A 27640-nucleotide genomic window follows, 5' to 3' on the forward strand; every position below is an offset into this window, starting at 1 on the left:
GTGACCTTGGGCAACTTACTTAGCTTCTCTGTTCCTTGGATTTCCCATCTGTAAAATGGGGGTGATTATATGTGCCTCATAGTTATAAAGATTAAATGAAGTAATGGGGTTTAAAATATTAGCTGCAATTATTTAGACCATCAATCACCAAGCCACATCTTGCTTACTGAAACAACCTCTTAATGAGCCTCTGTTTTCAGCCATCTTCCACCTACTATTTGCTGCAGCTACAATGATCTTTCTGAAGGGCAAATCCCTTCATGCCACTCTTCTGCATAAAACCTCCCCATTCTTTCCACTGCCAGCAGCACACAGTGAACCAGCCTCTGTCAGTGTGGCTTATGAGGAGGGCATCGTGGTCTGGCCTCTGCTGCCCTCCTCAGCTTCAGGTCTCTGCACTCCCTGCACTTGCAGCACTCTCCAAGCTGCATCTCTTTTTTCACCACTCTTCTGGGCAACTCCTCCTCTTCCTTCAGGTCTCATACCTCACTTGTTCTAGGGAACCTTTTCCTTATCCCACAAGACTGGGTCAGGTGTTCCTTTTCAGTGTCCCCTGGGTTTATTCCAGTCAAACCACTTTATCCCAGTTTTGTAATTGCCTATTGACTTTCTCTTCTCTTCCATGAGACTTTAATATTCCTGAAGAAATCACTGTGTCTTGCTCACCATTGTATCTTCAGCTCCTAGCAAATGTTTGACTTAGAGTAGGCAGGCAAGAAATATTTTCTGGATAAATGATTCAGTAGGACTGGTGACCTCACTTCTGATTTGTCACCACACAAGCTATTCATAAATTCGGTGGAAACCGTAGGTATTCTGTCATTGCATATCTGGTGGGGCCCAGTGTAAGAGGAAAAAGGCACCCAGAGGCAATGTGACCTATCTAAGACACCCCCTCCCAAGGTAAAGCTGGGATAAACTCACCTGCCCCTGATGCTCCTGCACTTGATGAGTCATTGTCATCTTTGGAGGATTATCTAGGAATAGACATTATGGCAACTTTGGAGACATGTTTCACGGCAGGCTCTCAATACAGGATGCATCTTCCTCAGGTGTGTTCTCTTCAGGGCAAACCAAGCTGCACGTGTGTACCCACAGCCCTTGGTTTGGGAGGATGGACAGAACTTGGACCTGCAGCCACACATGTGGACATGAGGGCCCCCTGGAAGAGGACAAAGCCAGAGTAGGAAAAGAAGAGGGCAGACTTTCCTCAGTACTCTTGCCCCAGTCCTAGTCCTAGTGTCCAGGCATACTATCAACTGTTTCCACCAGTGACTTATACAGAGTCAGAACCTGTTATATCCAGATTTCTGAGGTGAGTAATTTGTTGGATGGCGAGTATGCTGTGAATGGAACCACAACACACAAAGAGGAGGAATCTGGGGTAAAGGATACAAGCAATTTAAGTCATTTAACAATAATTTGTTGAACACCAACAGTGTACCTGGCAGAGGACTGAGATGAGATGAAGACTCTGCCCTTGTTGAACTTATACTCTGTGGGGAAGATGGACAATAAACAAAGGCATACATAACGTCAGGAGGTAACAAGTGTAATAAAGAAAGGGTAAGGGAAGGGGAGTGAAGGGAAACTGCTATTTTAGAGAGGATGGTCAAGGAAAGCCTCTCTACAGTGGTGACATTAGAGCACAGTTCTCAATGAGTTGTCAGGATACCTGGGGGAGAGTGTTCTAAGGACTTAATTTACTGAAGAGCAAATGTAAGGTGCTGAGGCAGCGGATGGCAAACTGGAGGAACCACCACCAGGTCGAGGTGGGTGGGGCTCAGTGAGGAAGGGGGCAAATGGTGGGAGATAAAAACCATCTTTAGAGACTAGTTGTGGTGTTTGAAGAAACTGTTACATCCAAACACATGTTCATATGCCCAGCAGGTAGTTGAAAATATGAGTCCAGAGCTCAGGACCCAAAATGCACCTGTAGATGAAGAAATGGGGACAGCTGGTATGGAAATTAGTGAAAACCATGTGAAAAGGGATGGCCCTGATGGAGTGTGAGAACAGTATCAAGGATGGAATCCTGGGAACACCAATAGGTAATGATGGACAGAGGAGGGGGCCTAGGAGGAAGTATTATAGAATCCAGAGAAGAATCAGGAGAGGAGAGTCACAGAACCAAGGGCATGACACATTTCAAGATGTCCAAATGTAGTAGATGTCTACTGAGACACTGTATTTGAAATTCTGTAAATGGAGAAGCTCCATGCAAGCACTAGGTATTACATTATTGTCACTATTAATGATAATTAGAGAGCACTTGCCCCGTTCTTCTAATGGCTATTTTAAGGGTAATGAGAATTCAGTTATATACACATAGTCTATTTATAATCAATTCATACTATTTTATCACATTTTCAAAACAAAAGTTATACCGAGGGAGAGGGACTCACAATCCCTGTTTAATCTGATTTGTATAATGGTATATTTGAATATGAGTAATAATACTTATAATTCTACTGGATGTTGGTTAAAAGCTTACAGTAACCCCTCCTAAAAGATTTGCTGCATATAACTCTTTTGTCTGCCTATAGGGAAGCTTTAAAATAATTAGAACTCAATGGACAAAATGTTATGTTCAACAGTCTCCTAGAATTTGATTTCTGGAATTTAGGCAGCAGCTGCTGCCACTGCCTGTGCCTGTCTCTCTGCGGCTGCAGAGTTCAGTGTCAGTGAGTAGATGCACCAAGGTCCTGGTGGTAAGTCTCCAGGGAATCCTTCAGTTGCTAAGCAGAAAAATGTGTTAAATTCTTCCATAAGACCAAGTGTTCATCACTCTTAAGCTGAATTTAACAATCCTAATTGGACTTGAAAGTTGATTTTTGCTTTCTTGAGTTTGATTGAGGGAATGGAAGGTTGGAAAGGAGAGCTCATTTTGCTACCTTTCTTTCCCAATTTTTCCTTTTCCTTTTTTTTTTTTTAATATTCCCTCAACAGAACTCAAGGTGAGAAGAAAACTGATTTTAAAAAAAAAGGACAAGAAGAATTTCAAAATCAGGCTACCAACATCAGGTTTGGAAATATGAAGTCTTAAAAAGACAGAGGTTTAACTTTACTGGTTTTGATTTCTCTCTCCTGGCTGTGTACCATAATGATTATGAGACTGAAATTTGGAGTTACACCAGAGTTGGAGTCTCAGCTGTGACATGGGAATTAGTTTCTTCATCTGCAAAAGGGAGATGATACTTTTCGGTACCTGCCTCATATATTGTGAGCATCGAATGAGATAGCATGGTAAGTGCTTAACAAATGTTAACTAGTATTATGATGACCATATAGGTATAATCTCCATGAGACATTGTCTTTTCTAACAAAGCTACCCAAACGACTGTTGTTCCACAATGGTGATACCTTGTGAGGCCACAGTTTTGTTCTTAAAGCTGTCATTTCTCAGAACATGTTCAAATTGCATTGCAAAGCCAATTTGCAAACCATGTAAGGAAAATGTTCTCATTTTATCTTACATCACAGTTTTCTTTGGGCTCTGAATAGTATTTTCTAACTTATTCATCAGATTGACAATGGTGATGTTTTGACTCGTAAAAATATCTCTACAAGTGAAGAATCTGCCAACACTAAGACTTTAATTGAAAAGGAGCTTGGTGAAGTAGCTCAAAACTGTGTTTGAGTCTTAGTTCACCTGTGTGGCTTTCAACAAATGTTTTAGCCTCTCCGAGCCTGATTGCTCAATTAAATGGGATAGTATTATTAGCCTTTAAGGTTTCAGGTAACGATCAGCAATAGATTATGTAAAACACTAGACATCAAGTAGGAGTTCAGTAAATGGTAGTGATTATTGTTTAAAACATTGTGTCACTAAGATGGAGAAACTTTTTTTCCATTTTAAAACAGCTTAATGAATTTGAGAACTAGACGGGAATTCAATGGTCTGGCTAGGATAATCTTCAAAAGAAAAAATACTGCAAAAAATGATAATAAAGCAGGAATGCAATAAGGTCTTAGGGTAAGTTGAGTACAAGCTATTACAAGTCAGTCATATGCTGCTTCATTTTTTAAAAGAAGCATACTCCTAGGAGGTATAAATGAAAGACAGTCTTCAGCTCTGGCCAGTCTTGATTGGAGCACTACCATTCTGGAAAGTGCCTTAAAATAACAAAAATTATTAAAGTGTGATGAAGAAAATACAGTTGTACCTGACAAAAGAGAAATCAAAATAGAATCGAAGTTTTCAAGTAAAGCTGAGTAGTGGCCTCTTGGTACCTAAATGTTAACAAGGGTTGGTTGTGGATGCCCTTTCCATTAACATTCTACTCATGATATTTCTTCATTTTCCATTTTTCTCTCCCCTTTCTTGCTTTCTTTTTTCCTTTCTGCTGCCTGTGACTTCGAACTGTGGCTGGGATGGCTTAATCTTGTTAGTAGCAAGTGAGGGCATTTTGAAAAGGCTGAATTGATGTAATCTTGTTTGGAGTCTGAGGAATAGACTAAATAGTTCTTTTAGCATCATGAAAGGGACGAGTAAGATGAAGATTAATCTAAGGATCCAGTAGAAAGGTTTGGTAATTTTAAACATTCTTTGGTACAACTTCAGGTTATAAATAGTAAAAGTCAGAGCTTCTATTTGAATATTCTGGTGCCCTGTAATCATTTAAGGAGCAAAAGCATGTTGTTCATTGACATACCAGCTGAGACCATAGATTTGGTCTGTGACAGGAAAGGGTTGTGGAGTGGTCTGGCTGCACTGTTATCACCTAATCTCAAAAGATGAGAGATATAGCCAGAGCTCTCCCTAGCAACTCATATTTATTATGTTTACTTGTATCCTTGTCCTGCCTTGTCAGCTAGAATATAAGCTCTAAGAGGACAAAGATTATGTCTTATTCATTTTACATTCCCTACTTTCAAAACAGTGATTTATATGTAGAGGGCATGCAACAAATATTTGTGGAATATTGCATTCATGAATACAAACACACACACATAACTGTTTTTGAAATGTAAAGCTCAGATGACCGTATTTTCCAAATTTAAAAAAATCAAGATATATGGTCTGAAAAGGTGGCGTATACTTAAAAGGACTATATGGCTGAATATTTGAAACAGTAACTCAGAGAATTTTGGGTAGAATCACTTGAATTACAGTATCCAGCCCACGGGTTCTTATCCTGTGTTAAATGGGCTTTAAGGAGTATTAGACTAGCATTCACTGGCCCTTCAGCCTGGAAGGGAAAAAAAAATAACATCTTGATTTTCACTAATATCCTAATGAAATTAAGCATTTTCCCCATTGTGAATGTAGGGAAAAAACCACAAATTAGCAGTACCTTTCACTCTGTCACCAATAGGAATCACAGACATTTTTATATCGCATTATGGTTACAGAATTCCTTGAAATACCTTCTCATTGCTTTAAAATTTCAGTAGTTGTTTGACCTGCTCCAAGAGCATGAAATTGTTTTTAAAATGCATTTCCTAACTATATTTCAACGCAAAGTTTCTTTTGTAATGCTATATTTTATTTTATGCATTTAAAACCCTAGAAGAGCCACAACTTTTACCAGACTGTCGAATGGCAAAGATAGGTTAAGAACCCTTGAGCTAGAGGCAGATTTATGTGAAACTAACAAAGTTTAAGTTTCAAGGTCCCTTCACCAGACCCAAGACACTGTTTCTAAGTTTGTATTCGTCATTTTATACTATTTTTAAGGATCCCAGCATTTGCGTAAGTTTCACACCCCATAATACAAACGATAGGTTCACCCAGATATTTAGCTCGGTACCGGGCACGTGGGTTTCCAATAATTAATTTTCGGTTGACCGCTTCTGGGAAATTTAAATGATCCTCAAAAGGTATCTGGAAATCTTGCAGACCACTGCTTGATTTCCTCTACTCCCAGAGAGGGGTGGGGTGTTGGAGGTTGGGGTAGGGAAGGAAGGGCTGTGTGATGAGATAGGTTTGGACTAAGGCGAGGACAGGGAACAAACCGCAGAGGTAGACGGTGAGAAATGTTTAGGAATAACGGGAATTAGTCTCCTTTGGGAATTAGCCCTTCTCCTTGCACATCTCTTTTGGCTTCGTAGATAGATATATATATATACACACACACATACATACCTGCCCTATCTACTTTATGAATATTAATTAGCGCCAAACCCTGTGAAAAAAGGTCTCTGCTCCGTCATTTGTAGGTAACACTGTTCTTGAGTAATGTCCACTTTAGCGAATTCTCTCACATTCTGAGCTGCTCCTAACGAAGGATATGTGGAGGCAAGGATGCAGTTTTCTGAGCACTCCAAGGGCTGATTCTCTACGCGAAGCAATTCTCCCAACAAAACGGATGAGCCAAATCCTTAAACTGTGTTCTAACCGGAGCCCAAAAGATGACCTAGACCGAGGCCGGACCGCGTGGCGGTGGGCGTGTCTGGAGCGAGCGGCGACGGCTCGCGGGGGGATTACGGGCGCTGCGACGCTGGAGAAGGGGCGGGAGGGCCGCGGCTGAGAGAGACCGGCGCGGACGGTAGGGGGCGGGGTTCCGGAGGCGGCCTAGCGTCACGAGGCCTAGTTTTTCGGCCTCGCGTCGGCAGCAGACGAAGAGGGATGGGCCTCGGCCCTCCTGGGCCTGGTGCCCCGCAGCCTCGCCTCCACCCGGGGCATCACCAAAGACCCCTTTGTGTTCCTACCCCCGCCCCGGAGGCGCCCCAGCCGGCGGCGCTGAGTTCCCTCATTGGCTCAGCCGACGGCTTCATCGATTGGCTCCAGAGTCATCCGGCGTGGCGCGCCTCTTCTCGCACCTACTGGTCGTCTGAGCTGCCCGTCAGCTGCCCGCGCGAAGTGATTGCCCGGCTTCTCGGAGTCCCTGGAAGCAGTTCCGGGAAACCCCGTGTGCTGCCGGGATCGCGTCTCCGTCTGTGGGGGGGGGAGGGGTGGCGCGCGCGCCATTTCTAGTCGTTTTCAAAGCGCCTCGCGCTGATTCTCACGGGCCTGGCTGCCGGCCCCAGCTCTGCCCTGGTGAGTCTCGCGCCAGCCCGCCGAGGGAGGGGCCGGGAGCCCCGATCCGACCCTACCGGGCCCGGCCCGGGCTCGGCGCCTTGTCCCCAGTTTTCGTTTTCGCTCCGAGGCCCCGGGGTGGGGGTGGGGATGGGCTGGGGGCGGCTTCGACCTCGTCCGGCCTCGCAGCTGAGGGCCTAGCCCCGCTGAGGCGCCTCCTCGCCCTCGCCCATCCTCTCCCCGCCCCTCCAAACCCCTGCCCGCGCTGTCTGGCCCGCCGAGTGTCCTCCGCGCGGCCTGCCGTGTCGGCCGCGATTTTCCCGCCTCCGCCCTCCGCTCCACGCGGCCGGGCCCGGCCCGGCCCGGCCGGCGGCCTGAGGCGCCCGCGGCCCCCTTGCTTCTCCCCGCCGGAGCCGTTCGCTTGCGTTTCAGCCGGCCCAGCCACGAGTAGGATGTGTTGATGATCGGGACGGGCATCGGGGTTGGGGTAGGCAGAGGGCGGGATGCTAACCCCTGGTGACCTGATCCGGGAGAAAACTTTTGTATGAAGCAAAGGCCGAAAGGCCGGTTTATTTAGGAAGCTTCCCTCCCCTCCCCCATTCTGCATGCTGCGAGGCTAGATTTGAAGGAAAAAATGACTACTAGAGGCCATGAAACTTAGGCTTCGAGTGGCACCTGAGATACATAATTCAAAGAATGTCATAGGCGTACTAAATTGGAAAGGCGATTCTTTTTCTTCTGCGGTAGAAACCGTATTGCCAACATTTAAAACTTAAAGTCGTGGGGTTCTTGAAGGGTTCAGTCCTTTCACACTACCTGTTTAAAATTTTTTGCTGTCCTCCAGAGGCTGGATTTATGTCTCATGAGTCAGTCGTAGGATACGGGCTTGACACTCCTAAGCCATGAGATAACCGTTAGTTTTCATTTCGTTGGCTCTTTTAAAGTCGGTCTCTTAATGTGAAGAATTTGCACGAGATGTTCAGAAAAAGTCAGGGAGGAGCTAGTGCCAGACTTCCCAAATCTCCTAGCAGTCCTTATTTAAATTTCTACTTTTTGCAAAAATCTTTAGAGCAAATGACTTCAGTCACATTAGTATATTTGCTGCATCCAGAAATATGGTTTGGCTGTGTGGCATTGTATTGAATTGACACAAGAGTTTAAAATGGTCTCATATGACATGAATGTCTTTTAAAATAAGCACATTGTATTTGACTTGAAGAAGGTTTTCCTTGATCTGAAGGGTTTTATTTTCTAGAGTCCAATAGTTTTACCGGTTTTTTGTTGTTGTGAAAGTTTACAGACTTTTTTTTTTTTAAATTTCGACCGATTTCCTCATCAACTTGTAGAGAGCCTTTGCAATGAATGGTAATCATAACGTATTTCTATCTTGTGCTTAATACACAACTTGTCTTTTTGCTTTACATATACTTTAAAAAAAATACCACCTTAACAGATGTTCATTGAAGTTTTCTGTTAACATTTTGCTTTCTTTCGGTGACTGATAGTATTCCCAGGTACAATACTGTAAGAGTCTTGTGATAACAGAACTTTTGAGTTCTGATAATCTTATTTACTGCCATATTTGGGAGTGGGGGAGCATGGACAACAACTATATGTTCACAAAGAGGTTTTTGGACTTGAGGATGCATCTTTATAGAAATAGGTTGTACTGATCAGTTAACTATTCGTCCTATACTGTAGGCAGTTTCTTAATCAAAAGTGTGCCAGTTTTGAATGTTTTCATTTTTGCCAGTTCATCAGAATTTGAGGTTTGCCTTGAGAAACATTTATCCATCCAGAGTTTAACCACTGAGTCCGCGTCTGTATAGACATTATTGGGTTACTAAGTCTTAATAATGTTTTGTAATCATAAGAAGTCATGATATTGTTTATCTCATTTTCAGAGTAACCCTTTCTGCATCTTCCTCTCTTCCTACTATTACCTCCTTCTCAGTCTTCCTCCCCCCACCCCCCCTTTTTTTTTTAATTAACTTCAATTAAACATCAGTGGACTTTGAAATGAAGTTGTTTTAAGTCAAAACTGCACCTAGTGCATCTGCGTGGTGTTTGGATAAGCAATCTGGAAGTGTGGTTATCTTTTGGGTTTTAGTGCTTTTTTGGGAAACTTGTATTTTCTTTATAGCTTCTAGGTATCTTGAGTTTCATCAAGAAAAGTAGGATTTTCCTTGAGATCCACCTTCATGTCCTTTATTTCAGTATTTGTTGCATTGTCTTTATTCTGCTGCTTGTTATCTTCATCACATTATCATTTCAGCACAGACAAATGCACTTTAATTCCCTGTCTTTTGAGGAGACAGGATAGAGCCTGGCCTTGTATTTTTTTTTTTTTAGTATCTTTTCAGGGAGTTGGTCCATTTCAGCATTGCATACAGGTTGAACACCCAAAATGATTTGGGTGGGTTAATCCTTGACCTAAGTTTATCCTAATTAGGTAATGTTTGTTGAAACTATTTAGAAGAAGTTAGTTGTCTGTTCTTCAGTGTTTTTCAGCTTTATTTTACTGATACAAAAAATTCAATATATACTCATGATTTTTTTTTTTAAAGAAGTAACCTCAACTATAGCTCACTTTTTATTTTATATGGATTTAAAACAATTGTTTAGCTTCTAAACCTGGTCATTTTTTCTTTTAAATCTGTGAATGGGAATAGCAAATTAATTTTAGAACAAAAATTAATGTCAAGTTTTGTTTTTTTGTTTTGTTTTAAGTGAGGTGGAGAAAACCCAAACCACCAGCATGTTGAACTAGAGACAACAGGGCATTTATTTTACTATCTTGGATTTGAAGCATAGCTAGGAAATTTTGAAAGTCCTTGAACCTTGATTAAGTGGTCTATGGGCGTTCATTCTGTTTTTAAACCAAACTTTTAAACTATAAGAATTGAGAGCTGAGGGGCTTTTGAGGATTTTGTAGTGATTTGTTGATATTCTCATCAGGACACAACAGCTGTTTTCATTAACTCAAGCCTCTATTTAACCTACTGTACATGAAGTTCCTTAAAGATATAATGCTTCCATGTACATATTCTATGGTTTTACAGGATTATTATTGCAAATTTAGGTCAGATACATCACAAAAGGCATCAAGATATTATTTTGATAGAGGTTATTAGCAGCATGTATGCAGATTAGTTTAGATAAATCATGCATTGTCCTACAAACTAGTTATTTCTGGCTTAATGTAATATAGCTCCTGAATTTTTTCCAGCAGCATAATAAAATGGCTAATCAGGTGAATGGTAATGCGGTACAGTTAAAAGAAGAGGAAGAACCAATGGATACTTCCAGTGTAACTCACACAGAACACTACAAGACACTGATAGAGGCAGGCCTCCCACAGAAGGTGGCAGAAAGACTTGATGAAATATTTCAGACAGGTATAATATGCATTTCTTGTTTCTGACTGGTTATGAAAGTGAGGGCAAACCACTTTGAATTTTATAGATTTTTTTAAGGTTAAATATTACTTATTGTTTCTGATCTATGTAGAGCTGAATGTTACTTTCCCTTCATTGAGAGCATATTGGGTTTGACTTTGATATTCTTATTTCATTATTTTGAAGCCTTCTTAGTGTTGAATATGCAGTCTTAGTTGTTTCAGAACAAACACTACATCAATTTGTCTTAGATGTACCACCAATTAAAATGTTTCAACATACCAAATTTTACAGTTTTTTCTTAATCTAAATCAGTCATCATTTGCTTTTACTTTCTACTTCCAGTTTCTTAAAGTGATTGTTAAATCAGCTTAGGTCTGATTAGGTGGCATAATAAGAGGTCTAGTTAGACTGTCTGAAATGATAATAAATGTTAGACTCCTTGAGAGTTTGTGGCCTGTCTAGTTTCTAATAGACAGAAATCCACATCTCAGTAATTTGGAAGTGTTTGGTTTGCAACAGCTGCTTTTTTTTTTTTTTTTATTCTGAGAGTCCCATGGTTAAGTGCTTAAGCAAATTTGAACATTTTAATATGGTTGTTGTAAGTGGTTTGAAGTTCTAAAGAGGGAGAGAAATATTTACCCTTAGGGAGTGTTGTTCATAAATAAATGTGTCCTCCTCCCCCTTTGGGGCAATAGATGGAAACTTTCTACCTGTGTTTTGTGTGCCTATCCAGATTCTGGGAGTGAGAATTGAATTGTCTCACAAATGTGTCTTCAGTACCATAGTAACAAATATATGTTTTTTTGTCCTTGAAAAAATTTTTTTTTAATCTGAGAAGCTCAGGATAATTTTAGACATAAAAATGACTTCTCACAATGACTCCTGGATGATGGTCCCCTTTGAAAATCACTCCTCAGGAACTTTCCGTGACATTCTGCCATAGAGAATTGGCAGTGATCTGCTTAGAGATGCTCTCTAAGTGTTTTGTTATTGATAAGAGGTGGATGGTTTGGGTGTAGAGTTGGATTGATAACAGGATTGATGGGTATCCTGAGTTGTGGCTTTGGGTGGTGGTATGGAGTATTTAAGTAAGGAAAGTCCAATTATTTAGGCATGCTCATTTTGAGCTTTTAAAATAAATCATGGCAACACTTTTTAAGGTAATTTTGCAAGTGACATTAAATTTATTTAAAGTATATTTACTGTATGGAATAAAGTTCTTTTTGGCTTTACCAAAATGTAGTCACTTTTGATGTTCTTATGGACTTGGGGGTTTTAATCTGCCAAATATTTCCACTTTACATTGGATCAATTCTGAAATATTTTGAGGACTATAAAATTTAACAGACTTAAATTATATTTAAACTCAGTAGATGTTCTGTGTGCAGTTAAATATGCTACATGTATAGAATACAGTGCATATATTTTCTGTAGTTTGTCATAAGTCCATAGTAAAGTCCTTTTAATGCCATTTAAAAAAAATTGTCATTGTTGACAGTGTTGTGAATGCCACAGCATCTTTAAAAATCTGTGTGACACTTCAGAAGAACAAAAAATGCTTCAAAATATGACTTTCAGAATTGATTAATCAAGCTGCACTTGCATTTATAGAAAAGCTTAAAATCATGCCTTTCCACATTCTGACTGCAGCAAAGTAGATGCTCAGATAAACAAATGCATTTCATTTTATCTTTGGTGCTAAGGAGGGAAAGCCTTTGACACTTTGGAGAGTGGAAAGAATTATTTAGTAAAAGTGGTTCTCTCATTTTTTTCCCCACTTCTTGTGTGGTTAGCATCAACTTCAACAGTGCATATAATTTTAAGGTTGATCCTTGGGAAATACAGTGTGTTCTTACTACTCCAGCATAACCAGAGCTTGTTATATTAATGCTTAATCTATAGTACAGTGTGTACATCAGATTTAACGTCCAAGACTTAAACCTTTTGGGGAGTGGGAAATGGGGTTAGGATTTTTATGTTTTTTTTTTTTTATGGGGTGTGGGGATTGAAATTCGTGTTTATAGGTATTGACATTTTATCTTTTTTCATATTTGTAATCTTGACCTTTGTATATAGTATTTGTATAGCTGCCTATATGCATATAGTTAAATGAGAATGTAGTTAGTAATAGTATTGAATGTAACAATTCTTGATTAAACATTGATAGCACAGTTTAGGTTATCCCCTTTGTTGCAATAATGCTACCCCCTTTTCAATTTAATTTTTAGGATTGGTAGCTTATGTCGATCTTGATGAAAGAGCAATTGATGCTCTCAGGGAATTTAATGAAGAAGGAGCTCTGTCTGTACTACAGCAGTTCAAGGAAAGTGACTTATCACATGTTCAGGTAAGGTCATCATTCTGAAATGTCTTTGAACAGCTAATGATCTGAAATTGTTTTACTGTTACTTTTTTTCCTCTGGAGAAGTGATTTCTTTTGTTTGTGAGCACCTCTACTTTTTTTAAAAAAGTTAAAGAAAAAGATCTGCATGGCAAAGAGCTTTCAGAAACATAGGTGTAAAGTAAAAGTCTCCCACTCCTTTGTAACATTTTTGGGGTATCTGATCCTGTTTTATTATCTTGGAGGGAAATAACGTAGGTGGGAGGGATAGTTTTGGAACATTTGGCAAAAATATCCCAGATGCATTTAAATATCAACAAATAGAAGCCTTTTGCCAGTGGAGAAGGTTTAAGTTCGCTGAGATCTTGCCTGTCTTTAACTGCGATCTGCTCCAGCCTCTGGCACATATTAAGCACTCAGCAAATGTTTGTTGAGTGAATAAATGAGTAAATATTTTGTTAAAATTCTGGTCTTTTGAAATTTATATTTGATTATGTATTTGACCCTTCAACAATTCTGGTGATTCTTTTTCATTGAATGACTTGGCTGTTCTAGAACAAAAGTGCATTTTTATGTGGAGTTATGAAGACCTACAGGCAAAGAGAGAAACAGGGAAGCAAAGTGCAAGAGTCCACAAAGGGGCCTGATGAAGCAAAAATCAAGGTAAAACTTGACTTGAATGGTTGTAGTGAAAGTGAATTAATTTTAATGTGATCAAATGCTTCTTTTCATGTTTCCTATAAGAAGCTTTTCTTGCACTTAAAAAAAAAACCCTGTTGTTTGGAAATGAGATAATATAGGGGAAACTACATAAGAAGAATTTTTGGAACAGTGTTTAACTGTATGTTTGGTGAAAATTCCTAAATACACACTCCCTTATTCCTTTTGATATATATTTACTGATATTTCCAGTAAGTGTTTTTGGATGGATTCGATCATGACTCTTGGTTCAGTTTCTTTCCAAGCAGTTTGTATCTTTTTCTCTTTCAGAAGAGGTTTTTTTATAACTGCCTTCCTCTTTCTGAATTCTTACTTACCTCAGTTTTTTTGTTTGTAAACTGGGAATGGTAATAGTACCTACCTCATAGAGTTGTTGGGATGATTAAAGGAATTAAGATATATCAAGTGTTTAGAATAATCCCTGGAATGTAGGAAGAACAGTATAACTGTGAGCCATTGTCATTATCACTACTACTGCTACTATTATTATTATGTAGATAAACTGCTCTGAAAGGTAAATATAGGGCTTATTAGTTAAAAGACCAGTGATCCTAACACCTTAGTTAAATGGATATTGATGTTTTGCTGCAGTGATAGACCTTTCAGTTTGAAATAGTTGTTTTATTTAATGTTGAAGTTTGTATAGTTTTGTTTTAGACAAGGAACATATATTTTTTGTCATATAACTAGCTTATATAGACTGCCTTTGTATCTTTTCCCCCTCATCTGTAAAAAGGCATACTCCCATTCTTATGTCTTTTAAATAATAGGTGAAAATTCTATTTGATATAATTTTTTTTAAATTTATTACTGTTCATTGAATAGGTCTATATTATTTTCATAAAGCTGGCTATTTGCTCTTGATAAGGTGTGTATTATGTATGTAATATGTGTACATTACACATTATACAAGTAGCATGTAAATATGTAGTATACATATTATGTGTATGTGTTATATATTACATGTATTTCTATGGTTAAAATAATCAAAGGTGGGAAAATGGAGGGTCTAAGATAACTGGAATCTCAGGGTTCTTCCAAAGATATTTTTGAAAACTACTGAACTTGATGTCTAAAATCTCTTTTAAAACATGAGTGTAAAATTCTCCCCTTTTTAGGTAGATTGCATTTCTTTTTTTCCATTGTGTCTTTGTTATGTAGGCCTTTCATATAAATACAAATTCTTAAGGGCAAGTACATTATCTTTTTTCTATGATTCCTCTTATTACCTCATATAATGTGAAGAAGGTTGGAAATCAGAAAACATGGTTTGATTTGTTTTTTGAAACCTGAGAGTATATTCATTTGGTATTTGCCAAATATTTTGAGTCTGGGCTGTGTGAGAAATGGTCTGGCTCTTATGGAGCTTATGGTATAGTAGGAGTACAAAACAAAAGGATCAAGTAAAATAAAGGTTAAATTATTTGAGTACAATAGAAAGAGTAGGAAGATGTGAGAAATAGTAAATGAGAGAAGCTGCATGAAAGGTAGGACTTCTTACTTCTTAAGGCTAGAGAACATTTTATTTGAAAAGAGTCACTGGTGGATGTAAGTATGATACGTGAAGGGAGCAACTAATGAAAAAACCTAATTGATGCAGAGGGGGTACAAAATGAGAAATACTGTGATACATAGGTATGAATGGTAGCCTGAGGTCAGCTTATGTTAGAGTTTTAATAATCCTTTCCCCTTTTCTCTTTTCTCATAACAAAAAAGTGGTGTGTGCTTAGAGACAATTTGCCTGTAATTCTTTCCATTAAATGTATGGAAAGGAGAAATAAAAGTAGGAGCAACATGTGTGAGAGGAACCAGTGTGATTTTTTTTGGGGGGGGGGGTGCCTAACTAAAATATGTAGCCTAAGATGTTGGGGAACCTTTTGGAAAAGATTAATATTTTGATTTGTGTGTGCAGTATTTAATATTCAAGTATAAATAATTACATAAAATTATCTTTAGGCCTTGCTTGAGAGGACTGGTTATACCCTGGATGTAACCACAGGACAGAGGAAGTATGGTGGTCCTCCACCAGACAGTGTATACTCTGGCGTGCAACCTGGAATTGGAACAGAAGTAAGTGTTCTTCAGCTGTTTGCCGAAATCTTTTCAGTTAGGGGGAGGGTACAGCTCAGTGGTAGAGTGTGTGCTTAGCATGCACAAGGTCCTGGGTTCAATCCCCAGTACCTCCATTAAAAAAATAAATAAATGAACTTAATTACCTCCCCCCAAAAAACCAAACCAAAACAAAATACAGGGAAATCTTTCCAGTTTGTAAATTATTCTAGCTATTGTATGATGGGAAAGAATACTTGATTTTTTTCCAAAATGTAGCTGTTATTTTTTTGGATAGCCACCTGTATTTTGCTGCCATTATAACAGGGGTAATCAGTTGACTGGTAGATACCCAGACACTTTGTAAAGGGTTGTAGAGTTCCTGGAACTGGTTGCTAAAACTATGCAGTTGGGAACACACCATTTTAGGTCTTGGAGTGAGGTTATTAAGGACAAATAATTGCTTTTTTCTGTTTTTGGTTTTGGTTTATGTCAGTAATTTTGAATGGTGCTTGTCCTCCCTCCTTGACCCTTCCTTCCATCACATAGACGATACTCAGTATTTATAGAGAGATTTATTGAAAGGAGTGGGTTGCACAGGGGAAGAATGTAGAATCAGATAAAAGTTTAAGCATGTTGGTTTGTGCTTGAACAACGAAGGAATTTCTCCTCCATCTGTGCCTTCGTGAAGGTTTCTTCGTATGCTTTTATGCTAGCCCAGTCTAACCCTTTAAATGGAGAAAACTGTACCAAAATGTAAGCCCTGTTACTGCAGGGACCTTTTCTGATTTGGTGTCTCCACTATCTATTTAGTGCCTAGCGTAATGCCAGGAATATAATAGGCACACAGTATTTAACAAATGATTGGTTATGGTTTTTTTCTTTGAATACTAAAATCATGGCTTTGTAACTTAAAATTTAAACCAGATCAAGTGATAATCTCACAAGATTTTCTTTAAGACAGTGATAAGGGGGTAACTTCCTTAGGTGATGATGTCAGTTAAATATTTAGATAATATTATTATGTATCTCATACTTATATTAGAATTCTAAGAAATCTTAAACTTATCAATGATACCCTCCTAAAAGCTGAAACTTTTCATAGCCAAAAGCAAACATTATTATTTCTACTTTGTGAATAGATAAAAAAAGACATCACCTATTAACAGAACTTTTTAGGTCTATATTGGAGCTAATTCTAGTTTCATTCTCTATAGAATGGAGTTGGAGTTTTCATTTATTAGTGTTTGTTCCCTGAACTTCTTTTAAACATTATTATACTTTATATTCTATTTCTTAATATTTAACATTATTAAAAGGGCTCCCAGCATTTTTATTTTTTATGATACCTGATAAACTACATGTTTGTTTTGAGTCTCCAAAAACTGGTATAAATTACTTAATGTTATATAACTATTGATAGAGTTGAAATTGGGACTCAGTCACACATTCCTTATAGGAACAAATGTCATTGAAACATAATATACAAGTGCGTAATATTTCAACTTTTCATTCACTTTTGTCCTCTCATTAATCCCCCCCCTACCACCCTTTATCTTTAATGTTCTACTTAAGTTGTGAACCCTTTTAAATCTACATTTATATTTTCTTTTTAAACAATATGGAAATATTCTTACTTGGACTCCTACACTGTATGTATTTTTTTTCTAATGGTTTTAAATTTTGTTCTTGGCATTAGGATTTTTTTCCCTTGCCTGAAGCCCTCATAAAATGAATAAAAGTGGAATTACTAGGGTGGGGAGGGTATATTCAGTGGTAGTGTGTGTGCCTAGTATGCTTGAGGTCCTGGATTCAATCCCCAGTACCTCCATTAAAAATAAATAAAAGCCTAATCTCCCTACCACCCCCAGGAAAAAAACAACCAAAAAAAAAGTCTAAAAAAATGGAATTACTCCTTTGCCTTTTTCTTGTTCTTGAGGCAGCTTGAAATACCTCCAAGAGAATACATTTTCAAAAAAGTTATCTATCGTATACCATTCAGCATGTGATGTACTTGTTAGTATTTACCAGTTATCATTACATTTTCCTAGTCTTATTTCTTTGACTAGTTATAAAATCCTTAAGAATAAAAATTATATTATATGGCTATATTCTTCACAGTGCCTGGTATAACTTGTGGAAAATTAGTTGTTTGTATATATTTCACAGTTACAGAAATGAACTTTTTTAGCCCATTAAATTGGTTTCATTAATGAGCTCATTAATGGAGACTTGTTTTATTTTTGCATTATATAGATAAGGAAGGGATTTGCTAGTACTCTAAGATTTCACTGGAGGTATTTGAACAATTAAATAGGATAAACTGTTTTGAGTATCCAGTTAGAAACAAACAGTATGCTAATTGTAAGATATCTATTATACATTTTCTTATATTGTACTGCCTCTTTAGGAGACATACACGTTTTCCTGTGATATCATTACATATAACAGATAGGGTTGCAGCAAAATCTCTATATGAGATCACCAGCCTAAGCTACTCCTGTCAAGCAGTTTGTTACGAGGTTACAATGTTTAAGTTTTGGATTCCTCCCATGAGTTTAGATTTCATGAGATTTGGCCTATACTTATTGAAAATTAAAGTTTTGAAAGATGGGAGGTTTTTAATATATTGGGTTGATGATAGATTAAATAAATATTTGGTTTTAATTGATGTCATTTTTGGTGCTCTGAGATTTAGGTTTTCTTTTATGGTTCATTACTGTTAAAAATTATTGGTATTTATTACTCCCCCCCCCCAAAAAAATTATTAGCTCGTGATTAAGTTGAAAATAGGGTCAGTGCCTGAGACTGACAGTATTAAAATTAAGTTATGAGATGACTATGGGGTTTTATCTTTGGATAAAATCTGTAAATAAACCCTGTAAATGAGCACTCATCGTTAAGCATTGGCCTTGAGACAAAAAATACACAAGAATGATAAGTATCGATTTTGAAATGTGTTTTTTTCATGTGTCTTGGCTCTCAGACCTAGTCTGGTTAAAATATCTTTGTATTTTTGTTTCCTTTTTGTTCCAGTTTTATTGAGAAATAGTTGCTATACAGCACCATATAACTTTAAGATGTACAGCATGATTTGACTTATATACATCATGAAATGATGACCACACTAAGTTTAATGGGCATTCATCATCTCATATAGATACAATATTAAAGAAATGGGAAAAAATAGTAATTTTTTTTTCTTTGTGATGAGAACTGTTAAGAATTACTCTCTTAACAACTTTCTTATATAACATACAACAGTGTTAATTATATTTATTATGTTGTAAATTACACCCTTAGTGCTTATAACTGGAAGTCTGTACCTTTTGACTACCTTCATTCAATTCCTCTTTCCCCCAACCCCCCCCACCTGTGGAAACCACAAATCTGATCTCTTTTTCTATGAGTTTGTTTAATTGTTTATTTTTGAGGTATAATTGACCTGTAATACTATGTTAGTTCCAGGTACACAACATAAGATTTGATATTTCTATATGTTTCAAAATGATCACCATGATAAATCTAGTTACCATGTGGTACAATACTTTTGTGTTCTTCAGCTGGTATCGTAAAACTCTTTTAATTTGTTTCCATTGACATAAATGTAATCTCCATGGAGATCTTGGGTATATAATAAGCTTGGTTATAAGCACTGATATTCTGTGGAGAAAGTCAAAGGAAATGGTAGATTGGAATCTCTTTGATTTATTAGTTAATGAAAGTGTTACAGAACCATTGTATTTAACAGAGACCTGTAAGTGTATCACTTTGTAGCACCTGAATTGAATTACATATAAAGACGATCTGCTGTGTTTGCAAAATAGTAAATACGAGCTGGATAATGGAAGAACCCTAGTAGATAAAAGACTGTTGAGCTGCCTGGTTACTTCTGTTGATAACTTCTGGAGTCTCAGAGGGCTTCCTCTATTACTGTTGAAGTATTTGATGGGTAGATAATAGCCAAAACTTTTTAACTTAGATGGTAGATAGTAGACAGCCAAAACTTTTTCAAAGCCTTAATGCCTGGTGAGTAAAGGAAGAACTGTTACAGTATTCACTACATTCTGTTGGTTCTGGAAGGAGAGTATTAACCTGCACATGACTGAGTGCTTACTCTGAACAGCTCATATGGAGCCAGAATGGCTCAGCAACCGACAAGTTAATAAAAGGAAAACATTTCTGTTACATTTTAGTTAACTAAAAATTGAGTTTAAAGAGCTTTAAAAGGAGTGATGCTTAATTAGTTTTTATTAAACATTTTTTTTTCTTGAAGTATATAGTTGGTTTACAATGTGTTAATTTCTGGGGTACAGCATAATGTTTCAAGCATACATATATATTCCTTTTCATATTTTTTATTATAGGTTATTACAAGATACTGAATATAGTTCCCTGTGCTATACAGTAGAACCTTGTTGTCTATCTATTTTATATATAGTATAGTAGTTAGCGTCTGCAAATCCTGAACTCCCAATTTATCCCATCCCCACTACCCCAGGTAACCATAAGTTTGTTTTCTATGTCTGTGAGTCTGTTTCTGTTTTCTGAATAAGTTCATTTGTGTCATTAAATTAGTTTTTAAATTGTTTATTTTCAGCCTTTTTAAGGCCATCACCCATTTCTCAGAGAAGTCAGTATTTTTGGCCTGTTTCTTCACGGACCCCAGTGATTATAATATTGGGTACTTTGTTGATCATACATTTGTAGATGTTTCTTCTGAAATAGAACAGTATTCTTATGGGAAAAGCTATAAATTGCACTTCTAACACTCAAGTGATACTTTAGAGTATGAGGAGCTTGCTCTAATTAATTCTGCAAGCTGATCATTAAATTGCTTTTCCTGAAAATACAGATTTTTTTGCTATAGGTATGCTTAATGAGACAAATTTAAATGATTCTAAAAATATAGACACGTTATATAAGTAGTATAATAATCTGACACTTAGCTTCCTTACTTAGCTGTGTTCAGATATATTTTCATAGTGCCATTGCATGTGCTGTCTCTGCTTTTGCATATATTTGTAATGAGTAGGGAGAAAATATGGATGTTGAACAATGGAATTATGAAGCACCATTGTATCATTTTACTATAAAGAATATAAAGCAGAATTTACTTCCCAGAGCAGTTTTAGAATTTTCAAATACAAATACTCTCAAATATAAAAATATTCTAACTCAGCTAGGCTTAGGAGTGGCCAGAGAGCCTGGCCACACCAAAAAATACATTTCAAAATTTATACCAATTACTCTTGTGTATTTCTTGTCTCAGAACACTTTTTATCAGTAGCTTTTTTTTTTAGTACCGTCCTCTGTTAATGAATGCTCATTTATAGAGTTGATAGTGTTAACAGAGTGATATATCTGAAGCTAGTGAGAAGTGGTCAGATTCTGGATATTTTGAAAGCATATGTAACAGAATTTATTGATGAGTTGAATGTGGAAGTATGAGAGAAAGGAGTTGAGGATGACTTAAAGACTTATGACCCGAGCAGCTGGAAGGGTGGAGTTGCCGTTTATTGAAATGTGAAAGCTGTGGAGAAGAGCAAATTAGCAGGATTGAAAGATAAGAGTTCAGTTCTAAACTTGTTATGAGTTAGATACCTCTTAGAAATCCAAATGGAGCTGTTGAGTGAACAGATGCTTACATGATCCTCAAGTTTATAGAAGAGTTCTGGCTGGAAATTATAAATATGGGAAACGTAAGCATTAGATAGTATTTAAAAACCATGAGTTTGGTTGTTGTCACCATGGAAATGTGTGTAGCTAGAGAAAAGGTCTAAGATCTGATTCCTGCAGCTCTTCAACATTTAGAGTTTGGGGGGATGAGAAGGAACTGGCAATGGGGACTGAGTAGAAAAAGCCAATGAAGTAGAAAAACCAGGAGTGTGGTGTCCCAGAAGGCAAGTGAAGAAAGTTTTCACAGAAGGAAGAATGGTCAATTATATCAAATTTCTCAAGTAAGATGAGGGCTAAAAATTGATATTTGATTATGGCAACGTGGATGTCATTAGTGACTTTGACTAGAATGGTGGTAAAAGCCAAATTTGGAGAAGATTCAAGAGACTAGGAAATGAGGAATTTGAAGCACCAAGTATGTATAGCTCTTTTGAGCAATTTTGCTACAAAGGATAGCAGAGAAATGGGACAATAGCTGGAAGGTGTTATAGTCAAGATATATTTTTGTTCTAACTTAAATTTTAAGGGAGAAATTATAACATACTTATGTGCTGATAGAAATGATCTATGTATGAACGGGAAATTGATGATAAAATTGTTACTGGACCAAGTGTCCTTGAGTAGGAAAGAAGAAATGGGATCTAGCACATAAGTTACAGCATGAGGTACATACTCATTCATAAGTTCATTCAAAGATGAGCAGCTATTATGTCCCTGGCACTGTGTTCAATCCTGGGAATAAAATGAGAAACAGGATGTGGGCTCTTTGGTCACATGGAAATTGAACCCTCTTGTTAATGTTATTCCCAAATGAGGATATTGAGACTCTGGTTTAGAAACTTGCTCAAGGTAACTAAAAGGTAGATTTGAATCCAGCATAACTTAAAACTCACTGTTTTTCACATTCTCCCTATTTTCAAACTATCGCCCTACTACATCAAGCCTTCACCATCCCTTGCCTGAATTGCCCTTTTAACCTGACTGGTCAGCCTGTTTCTCTATACAGTCCACTTTCTACCCAGCTGCCAGAATATTCCTTTTAGAACCTAAGTTATTTGTCTGTTCAAGATCCTCTGTCTTTCCAACACATTTGGAATAAAATGCAAACTTCTAGCCATGGTTTAACTTAATCTGGCCCCATTCTCTCTTTCCCTTCACTGCCTCTTGTGTGAAGCTTTTACTTCAATCACTGGCCTCTTTGCTGTTCTTCAGATATGTCAGTTGTACTCCATCTTTTTGTACTTGTTCCATCACCTTGGAATACTGTTTCCTCAGACTTTTACCTTATTTTCTCAATTAAGCCTCAGTTTGAATTTACCTCCCCAAGGAGGTCCTTCTAATTAAAATACAATCTCTTCTTCATTTATCCCTTTTCTTTGCTTTTGTTTTTCTTAGCTTTTAATATCTCCTGGAATTATATTGTTTCTCTTAAATTTTGTCTGTCTCTATCAGAACATAAGCTTCATGAATGGCTAGACCCATCTGTGGTGGTCACTGTGTCTCTAGAAAGAATACATGGCACATGAGTCAAAGGTTTGGACAGGTTCTGTGAGTAGGGAGGGAGCTGTTATCTGTAGCATTATATATTACATCTTTATTGTAAAGTATTTAGAAAATGTAATAAGGAAAATAGAGTAGTTTTTTCCATGCATTCATAACCACTTTTAATAATCTGATACAGTCATCCTTTTCTATACATACATATATGTTTAAAAACAAAAATTAAAGGGAGGAGGGTATTGCTCAGTGGTAGAGTATATGCCTAGCAGGCACAAGGTCCTGGGTTCAATCCCCAGTACTTCCACTAAAAATAAATAAATAAAAACCTAACTACCCTCCCCCCAATTGGCATGGCTTACTGATGATTGAGGTAAAATCAGGACTGCCAAGAGGAAATGTTTATAGGTAGTTGGAGATAAAGAATTAGGTCTTGGGATGTATGGGATGTATTGGGAGATGACTGTAGAGTTGTGGGCTGTAGGAATGGATATGATCCTTAAAAGTGATGAAAATACATGAAGAATGGGAAATAGAGCCATAACTTTGGGAAACACACAGACTATTATTAGATGGATGGAAGAATCACCATGGAGAGGATAGAGGAGTAATTCAAGGTAAGAAGACCAGGTTAGTAGAGAGTTCTGAAACCTTAAGGGAAGAGAATTTTCAGAAGGTAGCATCACTAGTGTAACACTCGTTGAGAAGGGAAGAATGATGAGACTGAGGAAGGAAAGAGTTTTCATTTTGGTCCTTAGAAGTCCATTAGTGACATTTCGGCACACAGTTTAGTGTTAGAAGAAGCAGCCAATTTTTAGAGTTAAAGAGAGCATAGATACCAAGTGCTTTTCAGAGTGTACTTTCATTAGAAAGATGGTTCTGTAGGGAAATCACTCAGATGATACCTTAGGTGTCTTATTCATACTTCTCTTAGCTGCATAGTACTAAGCATATAGTAGATGTGTTGAAAAAAATAACTACATGAGTGAAATAAAACAGATGTGGGTCATGTGTTTAAAGCATTTATATGTGAAAGGAAAGATATAGGCTAAAGAAGGGATTTTGCTTTGTATTTTTATTTTGTTATGGGAAGTGATTTGCTATGTTTGAAGATAGAGGGAGGAACCAGTGGGAAGGAAGGAATGTCCTGAGCAAAATAAGCAGTTGAAAAAATAAAAGTTTATGATTATTTCCAAAAGAATGAGAAGAAATGGGCTCATTTATTAGGGTTAAGGAGCTAATCTTTCCTTGGAAAGGAAGTAAATCTCTCTCTCTGAGGTGTAAAGGAAAGAAGTGAAAATAGATGTTGAGACAAGTTTTTAAGGTCTAGAGGAAGGAATATTAAGTAACCAATGACTTTTCAGGTGATCTCCTTAGATGAGATTTTTTGAATGAGGATTGGAGACTTTTCAGGTGGTAGAAAAATTAGAATAACTGTTGTTTGAGAATCGTGCTGGAGAATCGAAAGAAGACCTCAAGTTTTACCAGATAGCAGGGAAGATGAAGCTCATTATTTTGAAAAGAATTATCTTAAGATAGCACAACTGTTGTTACACCAGAGCTTAACACCAGAAACTTAATCTCCAATAATAATTTTGGCATCTTTTACATTGCTGTTATTATGTTATTTGGGTCATTTTGCAGAATATGAAAATGTTGACGTAGATGAGTTTCACTAGAAAGTTGATCTCATGCTAACTCTAATTTTCTTCTCAAGACTTTGTGTATGGATTGTAAATGTTTTAACAAAAAATTGTTTTCAGTGTTGCTGACATGGTGGAACTTGAAAATTGTGGACTGTTACTAAATGTATACTGAAAGTGTTTCTGATTGTTTAATTCTAATTCATTATTACAATTTAACTCTTACATAAATTTTAACTAAGATAGAACACAAGATCTTCCGATGATGAAGAGTTTTTCATACCTTAAAATGTAATATTCTGAGAAAGGGGTAGGTTAAATTGAAGTTTTAAGTAGTAAAGATTTCAGAGTTGAGAAAAAAACTTGAAGACCTTATCAATCTTTTATTCAATTATCGTGTCTGTAGAATGCAGAAATATTTCCATGAAGATTTATACATGCCTTTTATCGTGTCTTTTTGTGAGAAAAAGACAAATTATAAACATTCAGAATTTAGAGTTGTTAGTTTATATTTTGTACATTAATCAGCTTCCATTTTTCAATATAGAATATTCTGTGTTAATGCCCCTAAGGTCATTATAATAAAAACTAGGGTTAGCTTCACAAGATTCAAATTGTCCCCATTTCTTTTAACCATCTTTGTGTCCCCACCCCTTAAAAAAAGGGGACAGTTAGGCTTAATGGTGCTAAAATCAAACGCTTACATTGGGATTATAACACAGAGATTTTTTTTCAGGTTTTTGTAGGTAAAATACCGAGAGATTTATATGAGGATGAGTTGGTGCCCCTTTTTGAAAAGGCTGGTCCTATTTGGGATCTCCGTCTTATGATGGATCCTCTGTCTGGTCAGAACAGAGGGTATGCATTTATCACCTTCTGTGGAAAGGAAGCTGCACAGGAAGCTGTTAAACTGGTATGTGATAAACAAATGCCCACTGTCCAGCAAGTCATTATTTCAGAGAAATACCTCAATTAAAAATGTTTGCATTTAACATTGTTTCACTGTTTAATTTTTGCTTTGAATGTTTTTATATTGACTTAGTTGGCATGTGACTGTTGCTCTTTTTTTCCTGACTATAAAAGTAAAAAAGAAATGAAAATACCCAAGAAATAAGGTGTTAGAGAAAGTCTCCCATAATTCTAAGAAGTTATTCATTAGAGTGATTAGTATCTAAAGTTTCATTTGAATATTTGTCTTCTGCAGCTCTCTCTTTTGATCTTAGACAAAATGTCAGTTCTTGCGGTTAAACTTCAGGGTAGGATTCTTAATGAGTGATGAAGTCTGAGTTGGGCTCTAGGGAACATAGCTGGGCGACAGTGACTTTTAGACACAATTCAGGAAATGGGTGTGAATCTGCTTTGTTTTTGTCATGGCCTAATCATACAGTTTATTTTCTAAGTATATTCTTGTTCTTTTCTTTTTGTTCCCAGGTCCTCTAGTCCTCTCTGTCTTTAATCTTTCTTTTTCTACTATTTTGTAACCAATCTTCTAGTAATTTCCTTTATGTAGGGCCTTTTGCCCTTTGTACTTATTTCAGTGGTAGTAGTAGTTAAATTATGCAAATTAAGTATATCTTCACTCATATTGCATTAAGATACAACCATCTAAGTAACTCAGAGTAACAGTATCATTGTTTTTTCGCATATTCTTTTGCCAGACTGCTAAAAGCCTTGGTTAATCTAGTTCTGGTTCTTCTAGAATGGTAATCTCTTTCACCAAGGCTTCTGCTTTCATCTGTTGCCTCTAAACTAGTTCTACTTCTAACTTGACCCAGCTTTTAGTTTTTATTATGGACTTTTCCTTCTAGTTTGCTTATGTAATACTGAGGAGTTTTCAGAGTTTTATTTCCTTGTTTCTGGCAACATACGGATTTTTTTTTTCCTTAATAATTACGTATCTTTTAGTAAAGTAATGGGTAAGTAATATTAAAGCACAAGAAGGTAAAGTTTATCAAGGATATCATCACATAGCTATTTAAATAAAATATTTTTATGAAATATATAATTTTGAAAGTACTGTGTTTGATATGCAGTTTAAAGTTTCAGGATTCTGTTTTGTGTAGAATGTGAAATTCTTCTAAATTTCCTTTGCATTGATTAAACATGCTTGTTACTCTTTATATATTGTTATTTTGTCTATGGCTTATCTATATCTAATTTCATCTCTGAAGGCCCTGAATGATTAGTCTCTGGTATTTTTTTTCTGAAATTCTCTGGAAAAAATTTTCAGATAGATAAGACTGAAATATGAAATAAGATCTTTTTAAAAATGAAGTTAATAACTCAGCCATTTATGTATAGTGGAACAGTAAAGGTAAACAAAACCAAACTAAAGAGGCTACAACAAGTTTAAAAATATGCATTTTATATTAGGGCAAGCATGAGGGAATCACTGAGTTCATGAAGCAAGGAATGTTTGACCTTAAATTGTTAAATTTTTTAGATTGAGATCAGTTGTTCTGAGTTTGGGGTGGTTGTGGGGTGTCTGGTTCTTCTCTTCCTTTCAGTGTGACAGCTATGAAATTCGCCCTGGTAAACACCTTGGAGTGTGCATTTCTGTGGCAAACAACAGGCTTTTTGTTGGATCAATTCCGAAGAATAAGACTAAAGAAAACATTCTGGAAGAATTCAGTAAAGTCACAGGTAAAACAAAAATGTATTTAGAAATTAGTTTTGGGAAATCTGTGGTACTATTTATAAGTGCAAATAAAGGAGGTGTATCTTAATCTAAGAGTTCAGATGTCTATTCAGTGTCTGAATTTGCCTCCTTTCTGCTTTTTAGTGGCTTGGACTAAGCAACTTCCCTCATGTCTTCAATTTCTTGGAATGTCCCCTTTACTTCTTTGCCTTAATTGAACCTTGGCTTTGGCCAGAGCCTTTGCTGTAGCCCTCAAGTGAAGACTTTTCCCCTCTGACATTCAGTGTGCTTTAGGGCCAAGAGGATGAGAGTTCTTATCCTCTTTTTTCCTTTTACCATGTCTAGGTCAGATTTTTTTCCAAATTTCCAATTCTAAATCCATGAAATTGGTTGAGAAGAACATTTTATATCACAAGTCTATATATAGATATAATAAATAACTGGGAGAAATTTTAACAAAATTATACTTTTGCTTGTTACATATAATTTTAGTTCGATATTCCTGTTCTATTTCATTTTTTAAAGTGTTGATGGAGACCCACTAATGCTAGCTGCAGTTTAAAAAACACTTTTAGACCATTACTTCCCCATGTGAAAACCACTGTTCTTTACATTTTTGCCATCCGGGCATACCACAGACACACAATCCTTTCCCCTTCCTTCAGGCTGTTATCTATTGCTCTTCTGGTTTCAGTCTTTCATTAATTGAAG

At 36.9% G+C, this 27640-nt stretch overlaps 1 protein-coding gene across 7 annotated transcripts in view; it reads left to right on the forward strand.

Annotated features, from left to right (window-relative positions):
• Window positions 1–6505: 6505 nt before the first annotated feature.
• The window catches only part of HNRNPR (heterogeneous nuclear ribonucleoprotein R), a 30896-nt gene continuing 9761 nt past the window's right edge, over window positions 6506–27640 (forward strand). The window contains exons 1-7 of one of the 7 annotated variants that reach the window (XM_072975140.1): window positions 6506–6982; window positions 10194–10359; window positions 12591–12709; window positions 13259–13366; window positions 15380–15493; window positions 25028–25204; window positions 26799–26933. In XM_072975140.1, the coding sequence (XP_072831241.1) occupies window positions 10203–10359; window positions 12591–12709; window positions 13259–13366; window positions 15380–15493; window positions 25028–25204; window positions 26799–26933 (810 nt within the window). In that variant the 5' untranslated portion in view covers window positions 6506–6982; window positions 10194–10202. Of the gene's footprint in view, window positions 6983–7393; window positions 7409–10190; window positions 10360–12590; window positions 12710–13258; window positions 13367–15379; window positions 15494–25027; window positions 25205–26798; window positions 26935–27640 lie in introns of those variants that run through there. The other 6 variants (XM_072975143.1, XM_072975142.1, XM_072975139.1 and 3 more) reach the window with 6 other exon arrangements.

Source organism: Vicugna pacos, chromosome 13 (assembly GCF_048564905.1).
Source record: "Vicugna pacos chromosome 13, VicPac4, whole genome shotgun sequence".
Lineage (NCBI taxonomy): Eukaryota > Metazoa > Chordata > Mammalia > Artiodactyla > Camelidae > Vicugna > Vicugna pacos.